The sequence below is a fragment of the Salvia splendens genome, chromosome 5 (genome assembly GCF_004379255.2).
Source record: "Salvia splendens isolate huo1 chromosome 5, SspV2, whole genome shotgun sequence".
In the NCBI taxonomy this organism is placed as follows: domain Eukaryota; kingdom Viridiplantae; phylum Streptophyta; class Magnoliopsida; order Lamiales; family Lamiaceae; genus Salvia; species Salvia splendens.
Window position 1 is genome coordinate 5,138,359 of NC_056036.1, and position 26,403 is coordinate 5,164,761.

The 26,403-nt window shown below is 38.9% G+C and overlaps 5 protein-coding genes across 9 annotated transcripts; 1 reads left to right on the forward strand and 4 right to left on the reverse strand.

Moving 5' to 3' along the window:
* Positions 1 to 823: 823 nt before the first annotated feature.
* Positions 824 to 4,730, reverse strand: LOC121801874 (putative glucose-6-phosphate 1-epimerase). 4 transcript variants are annotated; one of them, XM_042201321.1, is made up of 9 exons: positions 4,105 to 4,730; positions 3,137 to 3,231; positions 2,936 to 3,010; positions 2,325 to 2,381; positions 2,049 to 2,212; positions 1,808 to 1,942; positions 1,600 to 1,702; positions 1,393 to 1,492; positions 824 to 1,308 (listed from the first exon to the last, which is right to left on the reverse strand). In XM_042201321.1, exons 1-9 carry the CDS (start codon positions 4,166 to 4,168, stop codon positions 1,100 to 1,102), a joined length of 1,002 nt encoding a protein of 333 aa, XP_042057255.1. In that variant the 5' UTR covers positions 4,169 to 4,730; the 3' UTR covers positions 824 to 1,099. The 4 variants fall into 4 exon arrangements, with proteins under 4 accessions (XP_042057255.1, XP_042057258.1, XP_042057257.1 ...); XM_042201324.1 differs by having other exon boundaries at positions 3,137 to 3,248; positions 4,105 to 4,718; XM_042201323.1 differs by having other exon boundaries at positions 3,137 to 3,526; positions 4,105 to 4,635.
* Positions 4,731 to 9,208: 4,478 nt separating this feature from the next.
* LOC121802645 (common plant regulatory factor 1-like) lies at positions 9,209 to 13,861 on the reverse strand. 2 transcript variants are annotated; one of them, XM_042202323.1, is made up of 12 exons: positions 13,660 to 13,861; positions 12,425 to 12,553; positions 12,193 to 12,237; positions 11,998 to 12,093; positions 11,820 to 11,900; positions 11,545 to 11,708; positions 11,331 to 11,382; positions 11,173 to 11,221; positions 10,402 to 10,604; positions 10,251 to 10,328; positions 10,022 to 10,147; positions 9,209 to 9,940 (listed from the first exon to the last, which is right to left on the reverse strand). In XM_042202323.1, the coding sequence occupies exons 2-12, from the start codon at positions 12,482 to 12,484 to the stop codon at positions 9,701 to 9,703; spliced, it is 1,194 nt and encodes a 397-aa protein (XP_042058257.1). In that variant the 5' UTR covers positions 12,485 to 12,553; positions 13,660 to 13,861; the 3' UTR covers positions 9,209 to 9,700. The 2 variants fall into 2 exon arrangements, with proteins under 2 accessions (XP_042058257.1, XP_042058256.1); XM_042202322.1 differs by having other exon boundaries at positions 10,402 to 10,607; positions 13,660 to 13,859.
* Positions 13,862 to 18,024: 4,163 nt separating this feature from the next.
* On the forward strand, positions 18,025 to 19,789 carry LOC121802531 (protein CURVATURE THYLAKOID 1A, chloroplastic-like). Its single transcript, XM_042202217.1, has 5 exons — positions 18,025 to 18,262; positions 18,971 to 19,065; positions 19,146 to 19,253; positions 19,374 to 19,445; positions 19,543 to 19,789. Exons 1-5 carry the CDS (start codon positions 18,115 to 18,117, stop codon positions 19,606 to 19,608), a joined length of 489 nt encoding a protein of 162 aa, XP_042058151.1. The 5' UTR covers positions 18,025 to 18,114; the 3' UTR covers positions 19,609 to 19,789.
* A 36-nt stretch (positions 19,790 to 19,825) lies between these two features.
* On the reverse strand, positions 19,826 to 21,573 carry LOC121802532 (eukaryotic translation initiation factor 1A-like). The gene is made up of 2 exons (XM_042202218.1): positions 21,153 to 21,573; positions 19,826 to 20,190 (listed from the first exon to the last, which is right to left on the reverse strand). The coding sequence occupies exons 1-2, from the start codon at positions 21,405 to 21,407 to the stop codon at positions 20,008 to 20,010; spliced, it is 438 nt and encodes a 145-aa protein (XP_042058152.1). The 5' UTR covers positions 21,408 to 21,573; the 3' UTR covers positions 19,826 to 20,007.
* A 1,119-nt stretch (positions 21,574 to 22,692) lies between these two features.
* On the reverse strand, positions 22,693 to 25,924 carry LOC121804725 (uncharacterized protein At5g41620-like). The gene is made up of 3 exons (XM_042204367.1): positions 24,860 to 25,924; positions 24,291 to 24,416; positions 22,693 to 24,177 (listed from the first exon to the last, which is right to left on the reverse strand). The coding sequence occupies exons 1-3, from the start codon at positions 25,196 to 25,198 to the stop codon at positions 22,789 to 22,791; spliced, it is 1,854 nt and encodes a 617-aa protein (XP_042060301.1). The 5' UTR covers positions 25,199 to 25,924; the 3' UTR covers positions 22,693 to 22,788.
* Between the last annotated feature and the right edge of the window lie 479 nt (positions 25,925 to 26,403).

Genomic DNA, 26,403 nt, shown 5'->3' on the forward strand with positions numbered 1-26,403 from the left:
ATCACTTGAGCATTAGAAATTGGGAGTAATATCATGTATCATTCAAAATGTTTTATCTTTGGTTAAATTTAGTACAAAAATATTAAGTTTACATATTTCGTACAAAAAATTTACTCAGTGTTACAAAATAATACATTCCGTTAAGTTCCAACTAACACCGTTACTTCTAATTGCATCACACATACAAAAAGTTTCATCAATGTTTCAAATTTGTACAAAAAGTTTAAAATTAAAACTTTTCATTAATTATTTAAAACACAGTTATTTTTATTACTCACAAAAATGAAAAAACATAGAAAAAAAATCACCACTCTTCACCATCAAATTAGCGAATTGCATTTTATTGTCGAATCTTTCTCATGTAACAATGGAGAGTACAACTAAAAAAATATTGAATCTTTTTTAAAAAAAATTAAATATTGACTTATTAACTATTTGAAGCTCAAATTAGTCATTTTGTAAAGATGAAATATGAACTTATTTTATATTGTGTTCTATAAAGAATACAATAAAAATAGAGTATATTGATAGAGATTTTTTTAAAACCACGATCAATTGCTGGAAGAATTGATATTGACTATTATTTTTTTAAAGTGATTATTTGTATTAAATCTCTAATTATTTTTTTTATTATGATGATAAGTTGAACAAATTATTAACTAACTAATTGTGTTTAAAATATTTAACGGAATGTATTAATTTCAAACACTAATGTAACTTTTTGTACAAAATATGTAAATTTAATACTTTTTGTACTAAATTGAAACAAAGGTAAAACATTTTATATGAAACATGTAATTACCCCTATAATTGTAAGTAAGAATTATTAATACTATGAAAATTCAACTTTTCACTAATGTTAATGCTCCAAATGTAAAATTGATGTTACAATTTGTCTGAAGCATCACAAAATAGATTTATTCAGAACCAGAGTGCCTTAAAAGCATGACAATATTTAGCTCATTGATCAAAGCTAAAAGAGAGCAAATGTAAATGCCTCAAATCCTACACAAACCAAATTTTTATCAGCCATTTTCCAAAAACCACAGGCTTTTGATAAAGTGAGCCAGCGAACGAACGAACGATCACAAGTCGAGTATCAAAAGTAGTCGAGATGAGGTTCGAGTTCGTCACAGCAGAAGCTTGAGGGTACGGCAGCAAGCTCGACTCTACCTGTCCATTCCTCTCCTGGTTTCAGGGTGATGTTCTTCTCTATTGCTGCTGCATTCACACATAGCATCTGCTTATATTCTTCGTCGCCAAAATCTGCCATTGCTTTCGACTTCTTCTCCCACGGATTCCACACGACTACATGAAAATACCATATTTGTGTTTAGGGCCAGCAAACGGGAGGTTGCTGGCATTAAGGAAAAAGATAGTGATGATACATACCCATATCAGGTAGCCCTTCCTTTCTGATAACGTACGTTCGTTTCTTCTCATGATCAAGAACAGCGACGCACTTGGATGAGCTTAGGTAAACACGGTCTATCTGAAGACAGGGAAACATATAGACCAAAAAAAAGTACAATGATTTAGAATATGATTACTTAACAATCAAATTGCAACTGCAACATTTGGATGTGGAAGAAGACTTACCTCTGATTCGAAAGTTAGGGCATCGCCTTGCTCTGTAAATCGTTCCCTTTGGGAGAGGTTGTCAAGGTAGTCCAGCGTCTCTAAACCTTCTATCCTGACTTCACTGTTGGGAAGTGCAAAAAAGGGCAAACAGATATTAGAAAATTACAGTAAGTTTCAATGATGATTTATGGAAAGAATGAATAAATCAAAATATCTGACTATGTACCTAATGTCAGAAACAGAGAAATGTGTGTGATAGGCCAAAGAGAAACTGAAAGGTTTCCAACCTATATTCCTGATGCGCGATACCAGTATCAAGTTTCCATTGGATGTGAGAGAAACTCGAAGGCGAAACTCAAAGCTGAGAGAAGACCAGATAGAGAGTGAGAGAGAGTTCAAACACTGCTAAGAAGAGTTAGGAACATAATATTTTGAAATAAAAATGCCCAAACATGTAAAACTTTTACCTGTGAGGCCAGAACTTCAGATCTTCTTCAACGGGTTTAAGTAGTAAATCAACAAAGGATTTACCAAAAGAATCCTTCGGATGCAGCGGAGGAGGATTATCCTCAATTTTCCAATTCTTGTTCCTGGCAAATCCATGCTGCTCAAGCGCATGACAGTTCCCAAACTAAAGCATGGACAATATATGAAGTAAGAATACAGTATATAATTATATATGTTTATAGATTCACAAAGTCTTGAAATAACAACGAAATGCACAAACAATTGATGGTGTGTACCTGCGGAAAGCAAATGGAAATGCCTCCCCGCATTGCTTTTGGAGACTTAAAGATGGCCTGCAAAGATTGAAGGTCAATATACAGCTTTCATTAGCGAAAAATGAATAAAAGAAATAAATATTTCTATGATTCAATTACAAGGAAATCTTATGAAATTCAACTATATTTAACTTATAAACTTTCAGTGTGGGGCTGATGTTTTCTCTAATCGTTCAATAAAGTGTCAAAACCTTTTTCTAGGAACGAATGGAACTTGAAAACAAAATCTACCACGCAGCATTCATTGGGCTATTAAGCATTGCAAAATAAATATTTCTCAGAAGAATTACATCACCAGGTCTAGCTATAATGACAGCTGCTGGTCCAAATTCTAGAGTGGGTGATCTCAGATATTTAACCTAAGCTTAGTGTAAACTTTATAAATAAGCAACCTCAAGATATGCAAAATTACAGCTTCAGTTTTAAGATCTTTGAATCATGTTTCAATACCAAAAGCACCGAATCTAGGATGATCTGACACAAAAGTACTTGTTTATACTAGAAACTGAAGAAAATGAATATGCACAACATATATCACACATATATCTTATTAATTATGATAGGAACCACACCTTACTAGTGGTGAAAAGAAGTTCTTCGCCTCTATCATTCCTCCACGAGAGAACTTGTGCTCCATGCAGGCTCACCTGAAATTTTCAAATATTCATAATCGGTAGAATTTCAAGAATCACACAGATCTATTCGGCATAAGAATGGAAACTACTCACAAACCCCATTTCCGCATCAAGAATCATGAAATAATAGAAACTTACTCGCGCAGACGCCCCTTGAGGGTTCCGAAGCACAACTTGGTCGATTCCATTCCAGTCCTTTGTCAATTCAAGAGAAGCTCTATGGTCCCAAACGGCTGCAGGATGCCCCATTCTTTACACCCAAAATCAGAAAAAGATATATTTGTTTTGTCCCGAGTTGCAAAACTATACCTAGATTCCTAATATATAGTCCTCGGATGTGAATAACCCCCTTTACAGAAACGAAAGATACAAATGTCACTATGACAGCTAATTATCGACTTATCCCCTCAAGTCCCAATGCCTCCATTGCGATAATCTTGCCAACTACTGAACCACATTTATACCCAACTTTTCGAAACTTTCAAATGCCGCCCCATCCGCACACTCAGATTTGAGAAGACTTAAAGCCTGCCGAAAGACGTTACAAAATAAACTCTTATCTCTTTACCACCCCAGCAATCTCACCAAGATGTTCAACACTTGGCATAATTCCCCCAACTTAAAATCCAAGGCAATCCCATACGACACTCCTCCCAAATCAAAATATGAGGTATTCCAATAAAAGGTGCCAAACTTCAAAATTACAGCAATCCAAACAAGCCACAAAAATTGACCAGGTGAAATCTCCTTCCCACAAATGCTATAAAGTGTTCCCAATTCAAATCTAATCCCAACAGCCCACAACAATTTGAAGAAACAGAATAAGCCTCAATGGAAATTTTCTCAAATTTCAAGCCAAAAAAAAAAACAATTTGAGCACAATAGTAACTGGATTAACTGAGCAATATAGGTGGAGTCTTTCGCATGAAGCATTCAGATTGCAGAAAGCCCAAAAACAAACGGACAATCTAAAACACTGAGAAACAATGATGGAAACTTTGAATACATACTAGCCCACAGTCTATAAAATGAAGTGTGATGCAATCTTGGACCTAATCAAGCATAGTTTAGATTGAAAAACAAACAATTACAGGAAGTAACGTAACCTGAGGCAGCGAGCAGGAATGTGGAAACATGGGATGTTTGGAAATAAAATAATGGAACATTCATGTGAAGCAATTAAAGAATGAAAATTTGAAAAAGTTATTATGACATTTTTTTATGGTTGCTTATTTTGCTGTTTTGGGAAGACGAAATATGAGGAGTAGGAAACGTGTAGGTACATGGAGTTGTACAATCGGTACTAAAATGCGCCGGCTTGTAATGTACAACTACTTTCGATAATTAGGGCAGGAGGTACAACACCCAAAAAATTCATAGAGCAATTTAGAACCACGGCTCACCAATGTAGGGAGCGCGTGAGTATTTACAATTGCGGCTCGTGGCTCGCCCCCCACTTTTGTGCGTGCCCCCCCGGTGTTGCCGAGGATGAAATTGGCAGCCCAAACCACGTGCAAGGCCATTTGACGGTACACCCTTACACGTGCGTGCAAGCTCTCACGGTTTGCATCCAATCAGAGCAGAGTGTGTGACACAAATTGTCTCACATATCACAATGGTTGACCATGGAGGCATAAGGTCATATAGGTCACCATAGCTCTTAATTAATACTCCACATAAGAACATCGGGGAACGTGCAAAGCTATAGACCAAACCGCCATATGATAGTAGTCAGTAGCCCTTGAACTTAACAAGAAAGATTGTTATTTGGGGATAATGGTAAGTATGAGGTACGCCATGTAGGCGTCCCTAAACACACAACTCTATGTTTTGAGGGCATTACGATAGACTCAACATCGATTCTCCGAATTTGCGTTATATACAATGCAATAGAAAGTGAAATGAGTGATGCAAGTGAATCGAACATTTTGACAAATGCGATGTCTACCTACTATAAAGAGAACAAGAGGTTTTCATGCAAGTAGTGGCGGATCTAGAACCTCAATATGCAAGTAGTGACGGATCTAGAACCTCAATACGATAAGGGCGGAATTAAATAATATATTAATTAAAATGTAAAAATGAAAGTAAAACTATAGGTTAAACAGTAACGTCTAGACTCCATAAATATTTCAAATGTTTTTTTGATATACTAAGATCACATAAAATAAGTATTTATAGTAGTAATAAATAGTACTCCAAGCGAAACAGTAAAAGGAGGAATCGAGAAACCAAAGTGTAATGCCATGAGCGGTGGCGAACCTCTATATTTAGTTTAGATATTATAAGTATTTAACATATCTTTTTCTATATCTTTGTTTTCTTGTTCATTAAGTCAGTAGCATTATAAATGGGATAGACTGTTATCTTTTTTATTCATTCAATCAATATATGAAATTATCATTCTTTTGGCTCAATTGAGTAGCAAACAAGAAACATCTCATAAGGTTGCCGACGAGGCTGATCTCGCGCTCAACCGCCCCTTTTTGCCGTCCAAGTCACGACCCAACGTTGGGCGCTCGACAACGACGACATCTCGTTTCTTGATTTTGTGTGGAAATCGACGTTAAGGATTTAGGTCCTTAACAACTGGTGCCTTCATTGAGAGCTGACCCTCCCACCGTCTCGAACCGAAGCTACACCGCTACAGGACGGAAAATATTCCGCGCACAGCAACTGCTTTGGTTGTCGAGTCCCGCCTGTCCGCCGAGCTCTAGCCGCAGGACAACACTACTTCTGCAACGCCCGACGGGAAAGATTCCCGCGTGCCGCGTCGAAGTCAGACGATCATCATCCACCACAGTCACGCCTCAGTCCGTCAACATGTCATACGACTACGCCGGCTATCGCCGTCGTCAATACGACTTCCCTCAGGCCACACAGCCATGCCGTCCCTACCATCCGGCCCAACCTCGCCGTGTAACCAGTTGGGACCCTCCAAGCATCCGGGTGGAAGTACTCCGCCCGCCGTCATGGCTTGATCCAGAATCACCCTACGTCTCACACCACTTGGATCCACCTGATCGTCGCCCACGGCCGAGATACCAGCCCATCGAGTACCGCGATGGCGCGCAAGACGCTTGGCCCCGACACCGCGGCGGCTACGTCGAGAGGGGTGGCCACCTATCTGATCGCGGAGAGCATCAGACCCAATTACGGTTTGATCGCTACCCGACAACCGCAACGCAGCGGCACCGCCCAACGTGCTGGGACCCACCGGCGCAACAGCAGGACCGCGGCTACCCGACCGTTGACCGGCCCCGACGCTCGGAGACGTGCTGGGACCGACCTCGCCCTCGGGAGGAGGTGAGAGCGCGAGTCCAGCCCGCCTCCCACCAGCCCTGCTACTCCACCGAAAATCCAACGCGGGACCTGTACAGTCAGCCCGCACGTGTGACCAGTCAAACTCCAGAGCAGCCACGCCTGCCGCTAATACGGGTCTCCCAAGCGGAGAAGTCAGAACGGTCCAGGTTGGGTCTCTGTTGGCACTGTCCCGAGAAATGGGTGAGGGGACATGTGTGTAAACAACGCATTCTATGTTATGCGGATGATGGGGAGGAGTTTGAGGAGAACATTCAAGATGAGAATTTAGCCGAAGAGAAAACTGATTATACTCCCACGATAGTATTCGGTGATGATGTTCCAAATGACATTACCGATGTTCACAATGATGGCGCTCCTCTTGATGTTCCAAACAACGAGTCCCCTGGAGAGTTCGTCAAGAACATAGGGATTGTCAAGAACGACAATGAGTCACCGCAAGTGCTCGTTAGGGTATATGATGAGAAGATTGGTGAAAAGGAGGAGACATTGCTAGAAGATAAAGAGGAATATGGTTCTATTGGTGAAGTGGAGAAGATAATCGTCTCACTCAATGTTGTTCAAGTGTCATCCAAAAATGTTGTTGCAAATTGTTGGGGCAAGAAAGGAGATGGTGCTTACACCGATTTGCCTGTAATTGCTTGTGTCTATGTGGATTTGAATGTCGGTGATGTTCCAAGTATGAATCTTCGATCAACATCGCTCGACAAAGATGCAAGGTTGATCCCTCCGAGTAATGACATGCCATGCTTGGGCATTCTGGGAGGCGTGGACAAGTTTTTCGATTTGGCAAGGAACTTTTCCGACAAAGTTGGGTCTCCTTTGTTGATTTTTTATGGAAGTGAAGAAGGGAGACATCCATCTGTTCGGTGTGTGTTTGATCCAGGAGGAGTTGCCTCGCCGAAGCTTCTGCTTTCAACTCTCCTTTTTGCTTCGTGGTTCCCACCTTGAGGACAAGGTGGATTTTAACCGTGGGGGAGATGATACGAACCTCTATTATTATTATTTAGTTTAGATATTATAGGGATTTAACATATCTTTTTCTATATATTTGTTTTCTTGTTCATTAAGTCAGTAGCATTATAAATAGGATAGACTGTTATCTTTTTTATTCATTCAATCAATATATGAAATTATCATTCTTTTGGCTCAATTGAATAGCAAACAAGAAACATCTCCTAAGGTTGCCGATGAGGCTGATCTCGCGCTCAACCGCCCCTTTTTGCCGTTCAAGTCACGACCCAACGTTGGGCGGTCGACAACGACGACATCTCGTTTCTTGATTTTGTGTGGAAATCGACGTTAAGGATTTAGGTCCTTAATAGAGGCGGAGGCCTCGGCTCCACTTCTGACCCTAACGGTAATAGGAATTTGGTGGTGATGGCTCGCAAGCTCATTAATCAAGGCAAGCCTTCCCAGGCAGTCGAAGCGGTGATAATGGCTATGAAAAAACAAGGCGGAGACATAGCTGTATCTCAAGGTCAGAATCGTGCTCAAGAATGAAATTCAAGCCACTTCTGCTGCTGATGAGTTGGATTCACTGTTTGCTGAATGTGCAATTGCGGAGGCCATCCCTCTGCAGCCTGAAATATCCCACCAAACGATGAGTGAGGAGGAGCCAATCGAAGCCGAGATCAATCCTCGCTGAGACAGGGAGGAGGCAGCTTCGTCTGCTTGCAGTGTGGGGGTCTCGTTAGCAACCAACCTAAAGAGGAGGAGCACTATGCTTTCTGGTGTTATAAAGCCTGAGTCACCTTTCTCGTGTTAAGGTTAGTCGTGTTCATTTCTGGAGTTGCACGTACCGATCTTGAAATGAAATTTCTTGAAAATGGTTTGATTTGGTAATAAGAGTAATATGAATAGATAAAATAAAAAAAGAATTGTAAAAAAAGGTCTCAATAAGGCCTGATCCATGGACTTTTTATTTTAGTTAAAAGATGAACAACACAACCACTAGGCTACTAACTTCAATATGACATTTATTGAATACATATATTTTTCTGCGCACAGAGGGGGCGAATTTGTTATTTCCAGCTCGACCTTAAGGGATATTTAGGCTATTCGAACGTCCGGGAAGGGTGGTCGCCCCCTCCTACCCCCTGGATCCGCCGGGGCATGCAAGTAAAAGTGTGGTGGAAGATTCACCACAATGAAAAAAGAGGGCAGGCAACGGTTCGATCGAATCGAGAAGAACCTAACACGCCTTTGTCGGTCAATTTAGCACACGAGAGGAGGCTGGCCTCATTTCGAACGATTAGCAATCCAGGAGTCGTCCAATCGGATAAAATTTATAATTTTAAATTATTCGCATATCAATTTAATTGCAATATATAAATATAGTATGAAATTTGAAATGTGGTTAGCATCTTGATTTGGTAATTTTTTTTGCAAACAAAAGCAGTGCTGAACTAATTTACTCAAAAATAAGTAGGAGTACTATAATTTCAAAATCTTGGACATCTTTTGTTAGCCCCACAAGGCACAAACATTAGTTACAAATCTGGCAAAATCTTAATGATATTGTAACAACGAAATAATATCAAAGAATGGGCACTTGTGTAATCAAGTGGGGGTTGCAATTTCGAATCCAAAATGGAGGGAAATATTGCCTTATAGTATTATAAGATGGGGATTAAAATTATAACACCAGACATATAAACATTAGTACATTACAAAATATTTTTTTGTTTCTACATGCTATGATAATGCAGATTGTAAAATTACAAAGAGCATATTTTTTGTTTACATTCAACAAAAGACATTATTTTGAACGACTAATTCACACAGTGTGATCTATATGTACTATGTAACGGGTGATGTGCCAAAGCAATAAATATGGAGGGTCTGAAAAAGGAGACCATACCTTAATTAGTGCTATAGAGTTGTGAATGATAAAAAATATTCGAGTTAGTTAAATTAAAATATATGTATTTCTTGGCAACAACATTTACAAATTATCTCCGTCACTCAGTCGAAGGGCCTCAAATTATTGCAATCATCTCTAAATATCAAACGCATTATTCCCTATCAACTATCAGAATAACTCTCACACCCTATAGAAATGCACTTCTTTTCCTTCTAGAAGTAAGACGACGCTCAGCATCGACTAATATTACGTAGCTTCTCAGCAATCTGAACATTTAAAACATATTCCAGGCTTAGCTGAGATAATCAGTTGCAATGAAACTACACTTGTGGGGCTCTTTTACCATTACTTGCCACACTCTATTACTGTTGTTAGAGGTAGTTTTCGACGTATTATGCGAAAGGTTACCGGATGGAAGCTGAGTTGGAGCTTCAACCGGCAACAATAGCATCAGTCCTGGGACTACTGTCAAGAAGCTGACGGAGTTTAGCTCCATGACAAGCTGAGTTGGAGCGTCAACCGGCAACAACAGCATCAGTCCTGGGACTACTGTCAAGAAGCTGATGGAGTTTAGTTCCATGACGGCTACTGTTGTCGTATGAATCGCTACTGTCTTCATTTCTATTGTCAGATGAATCCGACTTGTTAACTCTGGCAAGTAGGTTCACAGTACTCACTGGTTTCAGCCTCAGATCATCAATATTGTGGAGATTTGCCTCTTCTCTCTGACCTAATTGAGTTTCTTTTAGTTTCTCCTACAAATTCCGGTCATTTATGAGATTGAAAAAATATCGACAACTGACAAGCAAGTTAAGAAATCACGTGTGTCAACGTACTATTAGTGCAGCATTTTCAAGCTTTAGTTTCCCAGAGCTTTCCATTAGTTTATGTATCCTGGATTTGAGGCTCATGTTCTCAGAAGTTAGTGCTTGAACTTTGACAGCTAGTTCTTCAGTCTCAGCCTGTGTCGAAGGAAGACGGCCACTTAACAAGAGAGGCGATAAGGAACTCAATATCTTACGAGGACTTCTCCACTAGATTGTAATCTTTTGTGGTGAGGCGTACCTGTTTCCTCAGTCTTGATCGTCTTGCTGATTCCCGGTTGGACTGTTTCCTCCTCTCTCTTTTCAACTCTCTTTCATTCTGCTACCAAGTATTATGTTGAGAAATAGCATAAGAGAAGTTGCATGCAACTGAAGAAAGTTGATGAGCACACCTGCATCCAGTTTTCATTTGGAATCGAGTGGAGTGGAACGCTAGCTGGGCTAGAAATTGCACTTAGGGAAGGTTCCTTAACTTCCAATGCGACGTTCATAGCTTTCACTGGCTTATTAGCAGGAGGAATCACATTCATCATCTTCCCAGAAGCTTGGCTAACATCGACACGAGGAGCTAAACTGCTTTCAGGAGCCTTCCCATCTTCTGATTAAAAGCATCAAATACAACAGATCAAATCAAAATAAACTGAGAACACATTATAGCAGGTTTAGCAAATAGATTTGGTATGCTCGTCAATGTTATGGCGGTGCCATGGCGCTATGGCGCGGTGTTCGGTGATGGAAACGCCATAGTACCATGGTGCTGCCATAGCACCGCCATATCCGCCATTTGACAACATTGCGTGTGTACTGCATTTAGGAATGGGGCACTATGCAAGAAATATGGAGATTAGAGTTGTATTTTATGCTTTTTAATTGTTTTAATAGTTTTAGATGTTATATTTTTATTATTTTCTAATATTTGAATTATATATAAATATATAAGTATTATTTTATTTGTTTAATTATTGACCGTCATATCCGCCATACTAATACGCCATATCCCTGTGGCGGTTTTTAGGCGAATCGCCATAAGCCGCCATACGAGATTGATAACATTGATGCTCGTGCATTTTGTGGTTGAAAGCTGCGAGGCTCACAGGCTTGACATACTCAAAATATGTACAATTAGCTCTGTACATTAACAATGATGATGAAAAAAGCTTTACCTTGCTTCAGAGATCCTTGTCCATTTCTCTTCTTTCCATTCTGATTAGCCTGTAAACGAAACAGAATATAATTATAAGCAATGCATTTAAGACAACACGCAACTAGTATATAACAAAAGAACAGGAAAACTCTCATCTATGTAAGATAGATCCCTTACCCGGCCGGGTGCAACTCCAATACTTCCATCACTGGAACCACCAGTCTCATCGCTGTCCATATAAATAAATTTGAGCATTTTAGGTAATACATTAATCCAAATAATCAGAAAACCATAAAATTCATTCCTTAATTTCAACTACAGAATTATGGACTATGTTAAGTAGTACTACTAAGTAATTTAAGGTACATTGCGGCCCTTGAACTCCACAAACCTGTCTGTTGACTGTCTTTGCTCAGTTCCATTTTCAGTACCATCACCATTTTCATTGCATATTGATATAGCAAGCCCATCAAATTCTTTCAATTTCTTCACGACGACTCCATCTGTATTCCCTGATGACTTGGCTGGCGTTTCCAAGCTCATAGCAGTACCAGCCTGCACGTAAAAGCACATACTGAGTATGTGTTAATTATATAGTAATGCTAACAAACAATTTTTCAGTAGAAGCTTCAAAGGGAGTAGACCTCTTGTTTGCTTAAGGCTTACCATAGGAACTCCGGGATGTGGGTAAACTCCTCCATGAGTATAGAAAGCAGCATATGGTGCTCCATAAGGAGGGATCATCGACTGAGAAAACCAATTTGGTGTTATGAGCTTTATACATATTCCAAACACACTAGTGTATGATATAAGACCAATTCAATTCTTAGAACAACTGCAATACCTGTGGTGGGCCCCACATATAGGGGGGTGGTGCATGTGGAGAAGCTACAGCCGAGTTCATATATGGTGGGACAGCAAATCGGGGACCATAGTAAGCCTGATAGATAAACATACACAATAAACATTAAAAAAGAGTTTGATTATTTTTTCTATTGCACCTGTTTTTTTGTGTACATGAAAATTTGTGAAGACTAACCTGCATTGCTGCCCAGTCAGGATACATATGCATGTTATTCTGATCCTGCCAATTGGAAACCAATTTAAACCACCTCAGGAAAAAGGAAACAGCAAATAAAGCTAGCTGGCTCGAGCATATCTGTCTAGAATGCTTTGATCCTTCTTTATACAAGCATTACACGATGGGCTGCAGCTATAAATGAACACAAGAAAACTACAACAATAACAGTTACTCTACTATATATACTCACCACTGCAGGTGGAGTTGATTTTTCCAGCTTGGTACCCTTCCCTTCTTCACTGTTTCCCATGATATGTTCGGGAACGACTCTTGATACTCCGCCCAATGATGGTCGAGCAATATAACAAGATTCAATAGGCTGTCATAATAGAAAAAATTTAGGTAATATCACAAATCAAAATGATTGACCTATACATCCACTACATAGTTGACCATCGCAAATAATGCCGGAGGATCAAATAAAGCAGATTTGTTCAAAAAGAACAATACTGTACAAAATATCTAAGACATTGAGCTAATGTTATCGAACTAAGAACACACCGAGATCAGTTACCCAACAGTGATACAATCATGCAGAAGGCTGAATTATGAAAGTTAAAGGAAGATAATAAAAGTAAAGACTTGACAATAATTTTCCAGTACTTTCTGCAAGATAACAAAGTCAGCGTGGAAAAACACAAGTGCCTATTAATGCCACGAAATTGTAAAAAGCATAAGGTAATGACTTTATAATGGAGTATATTATTTCTTGATATATTACATTTTCAATCAACACTGTACACTCGTACACAATTTTAGAAACATAGTGAATTATGAGGAACCAAAATTGGTGGTATACTGTTTTTAAGTTCAATTCCAAAATTCCTAAAGTAGTTAACTAGTTATGAAACAGAGTCAGTGTAAAGTGGTGTAACTAATCGGTTTGGTATGACTAAACCACCAAAGTTCCAAAGGGGAAGAAAATCCAGGGGCTTAACCGTCCTTTTACTCATCCCATCCAGCCTCGAACTGTAGCAAAATAAACTACCGACTGCAGTTCAAGCACAAAAGGGCGTGAAATGACAAATCTACCCTCTAACACCAAAATTTCATAACCGAAAGTCTGAAACCATGAAAAACTCATTTACACTGCAATTTAGCCACCTGAGGTTTTCAAAAATAATATACTAATGAAAGCTCGAGTTCTAGTAAACCTATTCCATAATCCTTACTTATATTCACCAGAAATACCAAACTCAACAGGTTCTATCATTCAAGTATTTGTCTTTGAAAATTCAGCAGATTTAATTATTCCAAGTAAACATGTAAACACGAAAAATAAATTCCAAGATCAATATATTATTCACACATAAACGCGCTCCAACCAGAACAACAAGATAATTCAGTGCGATCAGCTAGCATAGAATAGAACCGCAAATTAGATAGAATTTCAGCTGAGTAGAAAAAACTCAGAATTGAACGTACCTGGAAAAATGTAAATTCCGAGTTTTGGAGGCGAAATTGAGATTTGGACAGCTAGTTTATGCTTGCAAAATGATAGCATTCAGTTTTCTCTCTCAACAGATGTGTTTTGGCACATTGAAGTTTTAGAGAGAGAAAGGGAAAGCAGGAAGAGAAAAAGAGAGGAGAGAAGGCCAAGCCAACAAGCCACGTCACGCAAAACGTGTCTCTGTACAAAAATATTGTGATTTCATTGAAATCATATCTAAACGAGTAATTGTGAAAGGAGATGAGATTTTCATTTAATTTATGCAGAAGCATACATCGAAAACATCTGTCGATAAATTTTTATTGTATACCAATTAGCACAAAATTTAATTTTTATTATTTTAATTTATGCAGAAGCATACATTCGAAATTGACATTTTTTTCGTTTTAGATTAGTAAACGATATTATTGCATTTTCCCACATTTATTTTAGTATTCCAAATAAGTTGAATATTTTTCCCTAACTCATATGAATTGAGAAGTTAATATTATTAAATTTGCTTATAGTCCAGAATAGCAACACTCTTCAAAATTTCCAATTTTTTGTTATGTAGTTTGTAGATTATTAAAAGTACGTGATATAACATGCTTTGCTGGCGAATTGACACGTGTTACAAGTAATTAAGTATGATATTTATAATTATTTTAAATACGTAGGGGGTGTTCGTTGTGCTGGCACTCAAAATAATGCGCTGGCAGGAAAATATATATTCGAAGTTCATATCAAGCCGTACACGTGTGCGCTGGAGATAGATCAACGCAGGGTGTTGCTACAACCACGCACATGTTAGTGACGTGTTCACTCAATCTTGCTCCTTGGCCAATTTAACTGGATTTCATGGAGCCTTTGGAATCCGGGGGATTGGAGGGGCCCACCGCCTCTCACCTTTCATATTTGTATGACTGTTTCACCCTCGCTTTTTTACTAGTGATGGTTGTGCTACTCTTTTCGTGTGCTTGTTTATCCTTGAAGTGATTAATGCATTTCGCAATCATTTTCATCAATTTAATCTTAAAATAATAAATATAAAAATAAGAAAATATATTCTTAAACACAGTGGAGACATGTTACTCAACGCAACCATATTGACTAGTCGGGTTCATATTTCTCCTTCTATACTAGCTTGGGCGGATAATATTCAAGCTTTAAACAATGTATCCTTTTATTTAGTTTAATAATATCTCAAAATTTTAATTATCAACTTTCTAATAAATACTGCATCAATCCTCTATTATGGGTCCAGTTTTCCATTTTGGACCGCGTTTATTAGTTATTTCATTTTATTTTTTACTATATTTAATGGTGTACTACATATTTTCCTAATTTATTTTTATTTATATTATCGGATCAAAGTGGGATACATATGAAAGAGAGAGGAATAAATTGAAAATTATTATAAATAGAGGTGAATTAAAACGAACATAATGGTGGTTGTTTTTGACTTTTGTATTACTCCATCTGTTTCTTGCTAAGTGATGCATCTTTTTTGGGATGTCCTAAGTGAAATGAGTAATTTTTTTTGGACATTCTCTTTCTACTTTATTTTATCTCTATTTTATTTCTTTTCTTACTTTATTCCCGTCCCCATTACTAATAAAACTCTATTTTTCTTAAATTTCGTGTCGGAAAAAAATATTTGAGTTAATGAGAGAGGTAGAAAGTAACTAGTTGGATGGGGTATGAAAATTAGAGATACTCCATGATTTTGTGGATACACTAAAATTGCAGTGGAGCGATGCAGGAGTCAAGATCTAGCACATCTTGTCTGACACACCGTTTCAGAGAACACACGCTACATTTTGAAATGCCAAACGCACCTCGTGTCCAAACAGGATCTCTTCCACTAAAATTAATAGTACTATCCGTGCTCTTGCCAATGAGCACGGATCGGATGTGGGCCCGGATCCACTTTTATTATTTTTTTACTTTTTTACTCTCTGCTCTTAGGCAAGAGCACAACACCCATATTCGTGCTCTTACGCAAGAACAATGACAAGCTCAAGGGTCCCATCATTCTATTATTCAATTTAAATAAAAACATTTCCACAAAATTAAAATTCATTAAAAATACCCAGAATAATATCACAAATTACAAAAAAATTAAAAATTACATAATTAAAATTCTAAAAATTATAAATTACATAATTAAAATCCTAAAAATTAAAAATTACATAATTAAACACCTAAAAATAAAAATTACATAATTAAAGGCTAAAATACCCCATTGGAAGATTATTCATCCGGCTCTACCCCCAATGTTCTTTGGAGACCCCGTATTATTGCCACATGCGATCGAAGTTGCTCGGGGGTCATATTTGACCTATCGGCCAAATTGAGTTGGGCCAAAACCCCACACAACGAGTTGGTGGGGGTTGAGGTGGCACAAAGGGAGCGGAAGCGGGGGCGGATGGAGTCGTGGCGCGACGGCGGTTGGACGTCGACTTCTTCCTTCCTTGCGGCCGTCGTTGGGAACTACTCGGGCCGGCGTCGAGGCTACCCAAGTTAGCTCCGGCGAACTGGGTGGACTCCTCATCGGAGCCGGCGTCGGATAGGGATACCGACCTCAACCGTTTGCCGGAGGAGCTAGAGGAGGATGCTACGCCTCCCCTATACTTCGAATGCTCACGCACCTCCTGCCAAACATTGAGGTACTTGAACGGTTTGTAGTGTTGGGATTGGTAAGTCGCCAACGCGGCACTGATGACGTCAACCTCGCTTCAGCCGCTCCCAACCGACTGCTCTTTCTGGAGGTAATACTCCTGGAACTTTTGGATTTCTTCGTTTGCTCTGTGTATGGCATTGCGCACCATATTCTCGTTGCGCTTGATTGTTCCAGCCGGTCGGTTTTCATTGTACCGGCGACTGATGCGCCACCAAAATGTCCGGCTCCGGTGGTGTAGTGTAGTTTGAAATTTTTTGTGTGGAAGTTGAGGTATTTATAGATGAAAATGCGTATTTTTGGGGGAAAATTGAAAAATAAATTAAAAGTGGGGAGAAAACGGATATAATTTTTTGGGAAGTGGGAAAATATTTTTTTATTTTTAATCAGATTTTTTAATTAAAATCTGAATTTTTAAAAAAAATTAAATTTCAACGGATTTGCTGTTGGCCAATCAGGAGCCGTCATGTCAGTTGCTCGTTGGCACGGATATGCTCTTAGCTAAGAGCAACGCCGCTGGTACGGACGGACGCCGTCCTTCTACCGCTGATGCTGTAATACTTGTCTGCCCAGCTTTGAACCTAAGATGTATTATGTTTTAAGCAAATCGATGAATACATGTATGTTAATGATATATACTTTTACATGAGCTTATTAACCTTATTTACATTGTTATAACACTATAGTCTATAAATGATGATGCGGGAGCATATGCTTAGCATTGAGATGAGAGAACTGCCGGTGGAGGACGTGGCGGAGAAGGAATCGTCGGAATAGGATGACGTGTCCCATATCTTGAAATAGTGAGACCACTGCATATGATTTTGTCTCCATACATGGTTGACGTGGATTTCAACGGAAATATGCCCATGATCTAATGCTTACTCATTATTTAGATCATAAATTCCGATTTACCTTAAATTTCTGCCTATTAATAATTCGTGTAATCAATAATTATTCTTCGTTTATGTTGCGGCTTTTGTTACTTCACTTCCCACCTATAATTAGTTGAGAGGGGAAACATTGTGTCGTCGTGTTTCATCGTTAAAATAAAAAAAATTCAAATTTATGGAAGTATTGGTGGAATTTAACGACAAAAATTATGTATATACTCTTCCTTCTAAAGTTTTAATTTCGAATGATGTTGTACTCATTTGTTTGGGTCTTTGGGATATAATTCAATATCATAGACTCTATTAATCTTTTGCTTTTATACAGAGAAATTTCCATTTACCCTCAAGCCCAATAATTTTAGCTCAAAAGTTAATGGGCTTTAGCTGGTTCGGCCCAATTGTTACACTTTGATCAATCGCAATAATGTGAGTTGGATTAGTGGCTTTGGTTAATTCACTTCCACTTATATCCTATAATTTGTGTGCGTACACATATGTATATAGGAAGTGTATTCAATTTAAAGAAAATTATTAGCTAGATGTTACAATTAGCGGGGTTACGATTCTGTTAATTATTATTATTAAAAAAAAAAAGAAATCACACGTTTCAAATTTTGTAATGAAAGATGTTAATTATCAAATTCATTTACCATATTATCAAGATAGGAAACCAACCAATGAAAAAGCTTGAATTATCCACGTGTCAGCCAATGGAGCCATGTCAACATTGACCCGTGAAAATTGTTGTGGATATCCCTAAAATTTCATTTTCCATAAATTCTTTTGGAGATAAAGAAAGAGAGGCTTAGCAATAATAGCAAAAGCCACCATTTTCTCAGCATTTGCAGAAATCACACTTCCTTGAGCTTTAGCCCAAAATGGCAGCGGCAGCAGCAGCAGCTTCCACTTCCACGGCGGCCACCCCTATCTTGCTCCACCGCCTCCCCGCCGCCAGACCCGCCGCTGTCTTCTGCCCCTTGCCTCAACGTCCTACCCTTTCCGCCACTCCCTTCAAGCTACTCAAAGGTCCAATATTTATCATTATTGTTCTTGACCTGTTGTGGAATTGGGGATTTTAGTTTTACTCTGTATTTATTATTGACTGTCTTTTGTTTGTTTTATGGAGTACTTGTATTATGTACTTGGATTCTTGAATATTGTTAGTTTTGTTAGTTTCTTGAAAATGCATATATGGTTATTGGATGCAGTCACAACTAGTAATAAAATACTTTTTTTAAATTATGTGGGAAATTTTGTATAATGTGCAATTGTGCGAGGTTTCTTGAAAATGTTCATGGAAATCACTGATTAAAACAGTGTAGTTTTTTGGCTCAGTCATGAAATAACTCTTTTTGAATCAATCAACTTTGTTGTACATTGTATATGAATGTATGTGTGGGTATTCCAACCTTACCAATTTGTAGGTCTTGATACATTAGATAGTTTGAGGTATTATCAAATTCCAGGGGGGAGTAAAAAATTTTCAGGCCGTGATGCATCAGAAACTCCACTTACTACTTTTGCATTGTTTTTGATGCACCACGACCTGCAAACTTTTTGACTTCTCCCTGGAGTTACAAGATATAGGGAGAGGAACCACTAATTGCAAAACTTCACTTGTTACTTTTGCAATGTACTTTTCAATGTGATGACTAACTTGCTCTGATTATATTCAATGGAGTTTTTTGCTTGATATAATTGTTGCTGAAGTTGGGGTGTTGCCGTTGTAAACAGAGTCTAGGAGGTCTTCCCAGCTCCTTGTCAAGGCATCTTCATCAGAGGAGAGCTCTCTTGATACCAATGAATTGTTCAATGACCTCAAAGAAAAGGTAGATAACACACTATCCCAACAATTCTCCAATACTTGATGCTTCTGACCTCTCACTGTTTGATGATGGTTCTTGATCAGTGGGATGCTGTTGAAAACAAAACTACTGTGATTCTGTATGTTGGTGGATCAATTGTTGCAATTTGGTTAACTTCCACAGTTGTTGGGGCAATTAACAGGGTTCCATTGGTAGGTTCTGCGTGGAAAACATGTAGCTGCACCATTTTTCTGTGTTGGTTCTTTTCTCATGGTTAATTTATCTCCCTTTTGACTAAGACGTCGCTTGTTTCTATGAATACTCGTCATCAGCTTCCCAAGATCATGGAGTTGGTCGGGCTTGGATACACCGTGTGGTTTGTGTACCGTTACCTGCTCTTCAAGGTACACTACCCAATCAATCCTCTCAAAATACATTTATATTAAGTTGTATTATCTGGTAATTGATGCATAGCTTATATGGAATGTTTCACTCTTGCAGAGAAGTAGAAAGGAACTGTCAGAAGAGGTAGAATCAATAAAAAAGAAGCTTGCTGGAACTGAATAGAAGCTTGCAGTGTTTATTACATTCATCTCAGCCTCAGACCAGTGACATCTTAATATATATATATGCATATCAAAATATTTATATATGCTGTATCAGAGAGATATGGTGTTGTGATATAGAATAGGACATATGTATGCATTTTTCCCTTCATCATATTCTAATGAATGGCTTCCTTTTTTTACTTGTGTTGAATTTGATTCTGAAATGAGAGACAATGTGGATTATATATCTCACTATTATTGCATCAATCAAGATAACAGTACAGAGAAACCCACACAAATTCTCATCAAACCACATAGTAGACAACAATCCTCTAACTTAGTACTACTATTGAATAATGCAAAATGCTACCTTAGAAAGAAAAATAAAATAGATAGGATTACAATTCTCAGAAGCTCTTTAGAGTTTGTCTATGTCTTCGTCCTCGAATTCAATGTAATCATCACCAGGGCCATCGTCCTCCTCATCAAGTCCTCCAGCAATACCCTCATTGAGCCTCGTGTTCTCGGGCAGTTCGCCATAGGCCTTCAGCAACCTGGCTTCATCTGGCATGTACTTGAGGATCACATCGGCCTTGTCATCCTAGTAGCAACGAAAAAGAGGTCAGATGAGCAAATCAAATAAGACAGACTATAAACACACAAGCAGACAGTAAAAGCAAGAATATGATAAACAAGCATCAGCATGCAGTCTTAATTTCTTATCGCCTCTTTACCACTCAATCCATCTAGAATTTATAGTATTGGGAATTTGGGTATAAATAGACATAGACATCTTTCAAAAGCAGAGGCTTTAGCAAGCAAGCAACACTAGATGATGGAGCTAATACGAAAAAACAAGCATAATTGCATTCTTATTCTTTGACTCTTCCACTTCTCCATCCAACTCCACAAAACTAGAACCAAACACTTGCCTGAAACAAATACAGTGGTAATCAACACCGAGGCCTACACATGAAAATAAAGCTAACAAATTCCCCATGACTATAGAATAATATCAATGAAAAAGAAGCATCTTTTGACTCTCTACCAAGTCTCCATCTAAATCCACAAACATAGAGAATCAAACACTATCACAAAAGGAATAAACGCGAAAGACAGAAAAAATCTCCTTCATGTGCCATAAACATACTGAGAATTCATGGATACAAAAATAAATAATCAGTTTTAGTAAGAAAAAGAACATAAACACTAACTTTCCACACTACTTTCATAAAATAGTCTTCCTCTATGATCATCAGAACCACACTTGTTCAACAGAAAACTTACAATTAAAAGATGAACATCCAAAATTCAAGAGTAAAACAAATCTCCCCTCCATTTAATACAAGAGCTAAAACATGACAGATAAACTGAACCAATAAATTTTGAGAGCACAATGATCAATAACAGTAAAAAACTTCAAGCCGAAACCTAACACATAAAGCTGAGACAACCAATTTAATCAACAGATGATAAAATCATCCAAATTACAAGACGCCCCACAGCTCAAGATCAAGAAATAAAATAAATCACATAAAAAAAGATTGAAATTTGCAGTAGTACCTGATAATCGCGGAGACCGACGAGGATAATATCGCCGGCGGCGATCCAAACCTTCTTGTGCATCTTCCCCCGGATGTGACAGAGGCGCTTGACGCCGTCGATGCAGGTGGCCTCGCAGCGGCCGTTTCCGAGCATGCGCATGACCTGCGCGTATTCCTGCCCGTCTTCCTTGAAAACCAATTCTCTCTTCTCGTCGTCGGCTTCGTTCTTCCCTCTCTTCCGGTTCTTGCCTCCCTTCCCCTTGTTCTTCGGCATCTCGGCGAAGTAAAAACCCTAGATCCGACGGCTGATTGTTTCTCCTGTTTTGGTAATTTCTCTCCCTTGTTATCCAACAATAGGCGTGTGCTCAATTCTTCCAAAGCGAGAAGGCTTATACTTTATACAGAGAGAAACGGTGTAGAAGGAAAGAGAGAGCGAAGCTTTCAAGTTTCAAGTCACGAGATATGCTTATATTATGGGCCTTGGGCTTTCAAATTGTATGCCGGTGGGTTAGCCCAATCTAATTTTTACTGCAGATAGTATTTTTTCTTTTAAAAAAATAAAAACAACTAAAGTTACAGAACTGTTTATACATTATTAGAGCATCTCCAATAGGTTAGGACGTCAAATAGCCCTCAAATAGCCTTCACACTGCCACATCATCAGCACTACAATTCTCCTGCCACATCAGCTTGCCACATCAACTGGACATCAAATAGCCCTCACATAGCCTTCACACTACCTATCCACATCACTAATAACAATTATATAATTTAATTTACACTCGTATCAACATACGGAATTTAATTTACGAGACAAATACGGAAAATTCGAATAATAATATTAAAATTTAAAAAGTACATTAATTTAAAAAAAAGTACAATAATTAAAAAAATTACATTTAAAAAATTACATAAATTTGCATAAAAACTAACGCCTTGCAATCCTCCGCGCCCACAACTCTTCAACTAAATCCTTTTGCAGTCGAATATGAGCCTCCGTCTGACGCATGTCGGCATGTGCTTGGAGGAGGGCTTCTTCATCGTGCGGTACCCCACCTCGTACGTTGGCGGTGGTGACGCCGTTGCTTGGACCTGCTTCATTATCGTCGGTGGCCCAATCAGTCAGTTGTACAGCTTCATCTTCGACGATCATGTTGTGCATGATAATACAGACGTACATTATATCAGCAATGCAGTCGACATGCCACAAACGCGTTGGTCCCTTAACTGCAGCCCATCGAGCTTGAAGCACACCAAATGCTCGTTAAAACAAGTGGTGCGAATGAAAATGAGGTTCAACGCGCGTATATATAGTGTTTTCGAAAAACAAAAAAAAAAATTAAATCCAACGCCGGTTTGGCGCCGATCCGGGACGCACAATGGCGCCCGTGAGGATCGGCGTCGGAACCGGCGTCGGCGCGGGAATCGGCATGGCGACGCCGATTTTGACGCCGATTTCGCAGACGCCGGTTCCAATGGTTCGGCGTCAAACTGGCGTCGGCGAAAAATCGGCGTCGCGGTGGTGACGCCGGTTATTGGAGATGCTCTTACAGAGAACATAGTTAACTGATACTTCATCAAAATTGTCAAAATGATTAAAAGGGAAGGGCCCTCCTTAATCTACATAGTTGCGGAATCTACAAATGTGGCATTTTTTAGTCAACTTTCGACAAGCCTTTGGAAGAACGAGACTGCTGCCCTTCTAGCCTTGCTTCCATCAGCTTCGCCTTCAATGTATTCGGTCTTGCGCCATTTTCCCATCTCCCACACGACTCGGAGATCTCAGGATCTCCCGCTGATACCTCAGACTTCAACTTTCTGGATGGGTCCACGCGATGCCCAACACTCATATCAGCATCAGTTGTTCTTGTCCTTCCTTCCCGAGTAGATCGTTGCAAGATCTCGCCTTTCTTGGGCATCGGGTGATGACTCATGTCATATGAGTTCGTGTTTCTGGTTTTCGTTGATCCCTCGTTCACTTGTTGGTGATGCTTCTCATCGTCTAGCTGAATATGGGAGCAGGACGGATCTGATGATCCCCTCCGTGAACGTTGCTTCTCGTTGCCTGGTCTTGGTCTCATTGTTTCCTTGTTACGACCATCAGAGGCTAATTCCTCATTCGCTTGCTTCAAACTATACCCTCTAGAAAGATGAGGACGATGGCTGGTCATTCCAATAGAGTCGTCTTCATTGTTCACTCGCCAAGGAGCGCTTGCAGGCTCGTTCAAATGAAAAGACTCCAGAGAATGTGGAAGTGCACGGCTCTGAGAGGGCGTCTTTGTGGACACATCAACATTAGTCCCAGAATGATCGGATTGTTTCTCTCGGAGAAAGGATTCAATCTCGATGCATAACTTGTCCAAAGCAGATTGTTGTAATGAAACGTTGCTAGCATCTGCTAGCTTCATCTGCGCTCTTTCATCCAACCAGGCTTCAGAAATGTGAAGAATTAATCGGTCATTTTGTTCCCTTCCAATCTGATCCTTGCCACATTTTTGTTTAACGAGGCGTACTTCTTGCTCATAATCTCTTATCCCTTTGGCAAACTCATCACAGAGGTCTTCTAGCAGCATCCGTGCTTTCCTCTCCTGATCAAGTTCTCTCAAGACATTAGAGAATGATGATTTCATCTGCGAGAGCTCCTTAGCCAGCTTGTGATGACGGCTCTCTGAATGTCTTCTTAATTTCAGTTCATCCTCTAGCTTGTCTTCGACTAACTTCACTGTATCCTTGATGCGTTGTTGTTCCCTCTTTCGAGCAACTTTGTACTCTGTCATTTGCTCCATTAAATGATCGATTTCACCCTGATCTCTTTTCTTCTCTTGCATCAGTTCTTTATTTCGTGCCTGGGTTTGCTCCAGTTCCCTCTTCAGAGCTCTCACCAACGACATATCCAACGCATGCTTTTCTTCGAGGCTCCAAATTTTATTCAGTACTTTAAGCAACTCCGTGGAAGTTTTGAGGCTATAACTCGACTCTCCAAATTTTCCATTTGACACTACAGAGCTTAATGGACTAACTGCAGATCTACGCGGAAGATCCATCTGCAAGTAAAGATAAATTAACCAATCATCATGAAAACCGAACATGGACACGAAAGAGCAACAACATGCAATTTCCTTTTCAATCTATGTAATTAGTATACAATCAAAACCACCTCCATTGAGCTAGAGCAGCTGGCAGGGGACAGAGGCCGATGATCTTGCCCAACCTTGTCGACTCTGGCATTATCCTGCACCAGCGAAGATGCGAGCTGCTTCCTAAAACTAACACCACTCGTCTCCTGTGGAAATAGAAAGCAAGAATCATTATAGAGGCTACAACCACAAGTTCTAAGATTGGATGTAAAGATGTGTAAAGGCTTCTAAGTAGAACGAGATGAGATCGAAGCAAGAAAGGTTCCCGGATTTTCAAACACATACACAAGTTTGCAGAAGCAACCATAAACCCAAGGGGATTACAGAGGGATACAGAGAGCAGGTTCAACAATTAAGCAGTAGAAAATCACCAAATCATAAACAAAATGGAGTCCCAATTGTTACAAAAGTAGAATAGGGATAAAACAACATAAAGAGTGCAAAATTGTAGTTATGATGTTTGTATCTATATTAATGTATATTATGCACATCTTTAATCAAAAAATAAGATGAGACAAACAAGCCCCAAAAAAAGTAACATTTCCAGTAGAAATCAATCAAGAAAACAACAAGGTTTCAAGAATTTTACCTGTTTTGACAGTGATGCTGCCTCATCCAAATCTTGCAAAGTGTGATTGGTCAAAATAGGCCCATTTTTGTTGATGTTGGCGACTCTGAGATTGAGCTGGGGATCCATCTCCCACAGATTTGCACCCAATTTCCTAGCAGAGAGTGTTGTCAAATTTGGGGGAAAATTAGAATCTGGAATTAGGGTTCCATCAGATTGAAGGAAGCTGAATTTCCACGTGGGAGATGGAGTGGATTTTCCCTCTCTTTTCCCTATCGAAATCCCGCGCTTCAGCTTTTCCACCATTAATTCACCCCTTTCCCTCTCCTCTTCCTCCTTTACCTTTTCCTCCCTCTTCATTTCCTCTCTCTCTACGAATTATTGGTACTAGACTGCGGCGACATTTCTTCGTCACACGCACACGCAGTCACTGACACAAAAGCACACGCGCTGATCACTGTTTCTCTCTTTGTCTTGATGAACGTAAATTATAAATTATGCAGCTGCTTTCGAGCTCAATCCTTTAAAGACCTCTCTGTTTCTCTCTCATGTGAACGCTTTATTGCAGCAGCACTCTTGGGGAAAATTTGCTGCCTTTATTGAAACGCTTTGAATGCATGCGATGGCTACGGATGAGCAAAGCAATTTAGGGTGGGGTTGATCCTAAAACCATCTTCAGCTGCACGTAATCTGATGGGACATTTATCGGCAATTTTGGCTCTTTTTGGGAAGAACGATTTCTGAGGTTTTGTGTAAGAAAATGTTGGCCACTCGACACGTGTGTTTTGTTTTGCCTTGGTTCAGAGTTCAGAAATTTTCGGCTTTATCTCATGCTTCTATGATTTAATCTAGGTTTTCGATGATAGAGTACTCAAATTAATTATTTGTAACTTTTATTTTTATTGGTGTTGTAATAGTAACAAAATTTTTAGCCTCATAAAATTATAATCTGATTATTTTGTCTCTGATTAGTTTGCAATATGAGTAAGGCCTATTTAGAATCCGATAGATAGGCTAGTCCGATAGATTGTACCTAAATATTATTGTATCCAATGATAATTTTTATAAAACATGCTTTGAAATATTAAGACATGTGATTGTTTTTAATTTTAGTTTTACAAATCTTAAATTAGGTGTTCAATGACATGATCCATGTCATAATTTATTTTTAAATCATTCAATAACTCAAGATCTATTAAATGTCATTCTTATTCTGTCTTTATATTTTTATGGCATTAGTATTTATTCATGTTCGAGTTAGGCATATAGTATCTTAGATACTCATATTTAAATGGGAGTAATTTTCAACATTGTTCATTTAATTTTATCATTAGCAACTCGATCAGTCTATTGGACTAGTCTAAAATTCAAACATTTAGGATTATGGTTGAAAATTTCTAACCTGATAAAATTCTACTCCTATTAATCCGCATCCCGAGTAGGATTGATCAGTAATCCACTGGACTATCCTAATTGACATCCCTATTCAACTTTAGCACATGATTTATGCATGTTGTGAAAATATTGTTTTCCATATACAACTTTAATTTTAAAAATAAATTTAA

Coding starts and splice junctions, on each gene's coding strand:
- LOC121802531 (XM_042202217.1), top strand. CDS start 18,115: ATGGCAGCGGCAGCAGCAGCAGCTTCCACTTCCACGGCGGCCACCCCT. Junction 18,263..18,970: donor TCCCTTCAAGCTACTCAAAG/GTCCAATATTTA, acceptor CGTTGTAAACAG/AGTCTAGGAGGTCTTCCCAG. Junction 19,066..19,145: donor TCAATGACCTCAAAGAAAAG/GTAGATAACACA, acceptor GTTCTTGATCAG/TGGGATGCTGTTGAAAACAA.
- LOC121802532 (XM_042202218.1), bottom strand. CDS start 21,407: ATGCCGAAGAACAAGGGGAAGGGAGGCAAGAACCGGAAGAGAGGGAAG. Junction 20,191..21,152: donor TCGGTCTCCGCGATTATCAG/GTACTACTGCAA, acceptor CGTTGCTACTAG/GATGACAAGGCCGATGTGAT.
- LOC121801874 (XM_042201321.1), bottom strand. CDS start 4,168: ATGAATGTTCCATTATTTTATTTCCAAACATCCCATGTTTCCACATTC. Junction 1,943..2,048: donor CTGAAGTTCTGGCCTCACAG/GTAAAAGTTTTA, acceptor GTCTTCTCTCAG/CTTTGAGTTTCGCCTTCGAG. Junction 1,309..1,392: donor GGAAGGGCTACCTGATATGG/GTATGTATCATC, acceptor ATTTTCATGTAG/TCGTGTGGAATCCGTGGGAG.
- LOC121802645 (XM_042202322.1), bottom strand. CDS start 12,484: ATGGGAAACAGTGAAGAAGGGAAGGGTACCAAGCTGGAAAAATCAACT. Junction 12,094..12,192: donor CTGACTGGGCAGCAATGCAG/GTTAGTCTTCAC, acceptor TTTATCTATCAG/GCTTACTATGGTCCCCGATT. Junction 11,709..11,819: donor CACATCCCGGAGTTCCTATG/GTAAGCCTTAAG, acceptor TTTTACGTGCAG/GCTGGTACTGCTATGAGCTT.
- LOC121804725 (XM_042204367.1), bottom strand. CDS start 25,198: ATGAAGAGGGAGGAAAAGGTAAAGGAGGAAGAGGAGAGGGAAAGGGGT. Junction 24,417..24,859: donor CAGCATCACTGTCAAAACAG/GTAAAATTCTTG, acceptor CTATTTCCACAG/GAGACGAGTGGTGTTAGTTT. Junction 24,178..24,290: donor GCTGCTCTAGCTCAATGGAG/GTGGTTTTGATT, acceptor CTTTACTTGCAG/ATGGATCTTCCGCGTAGATC.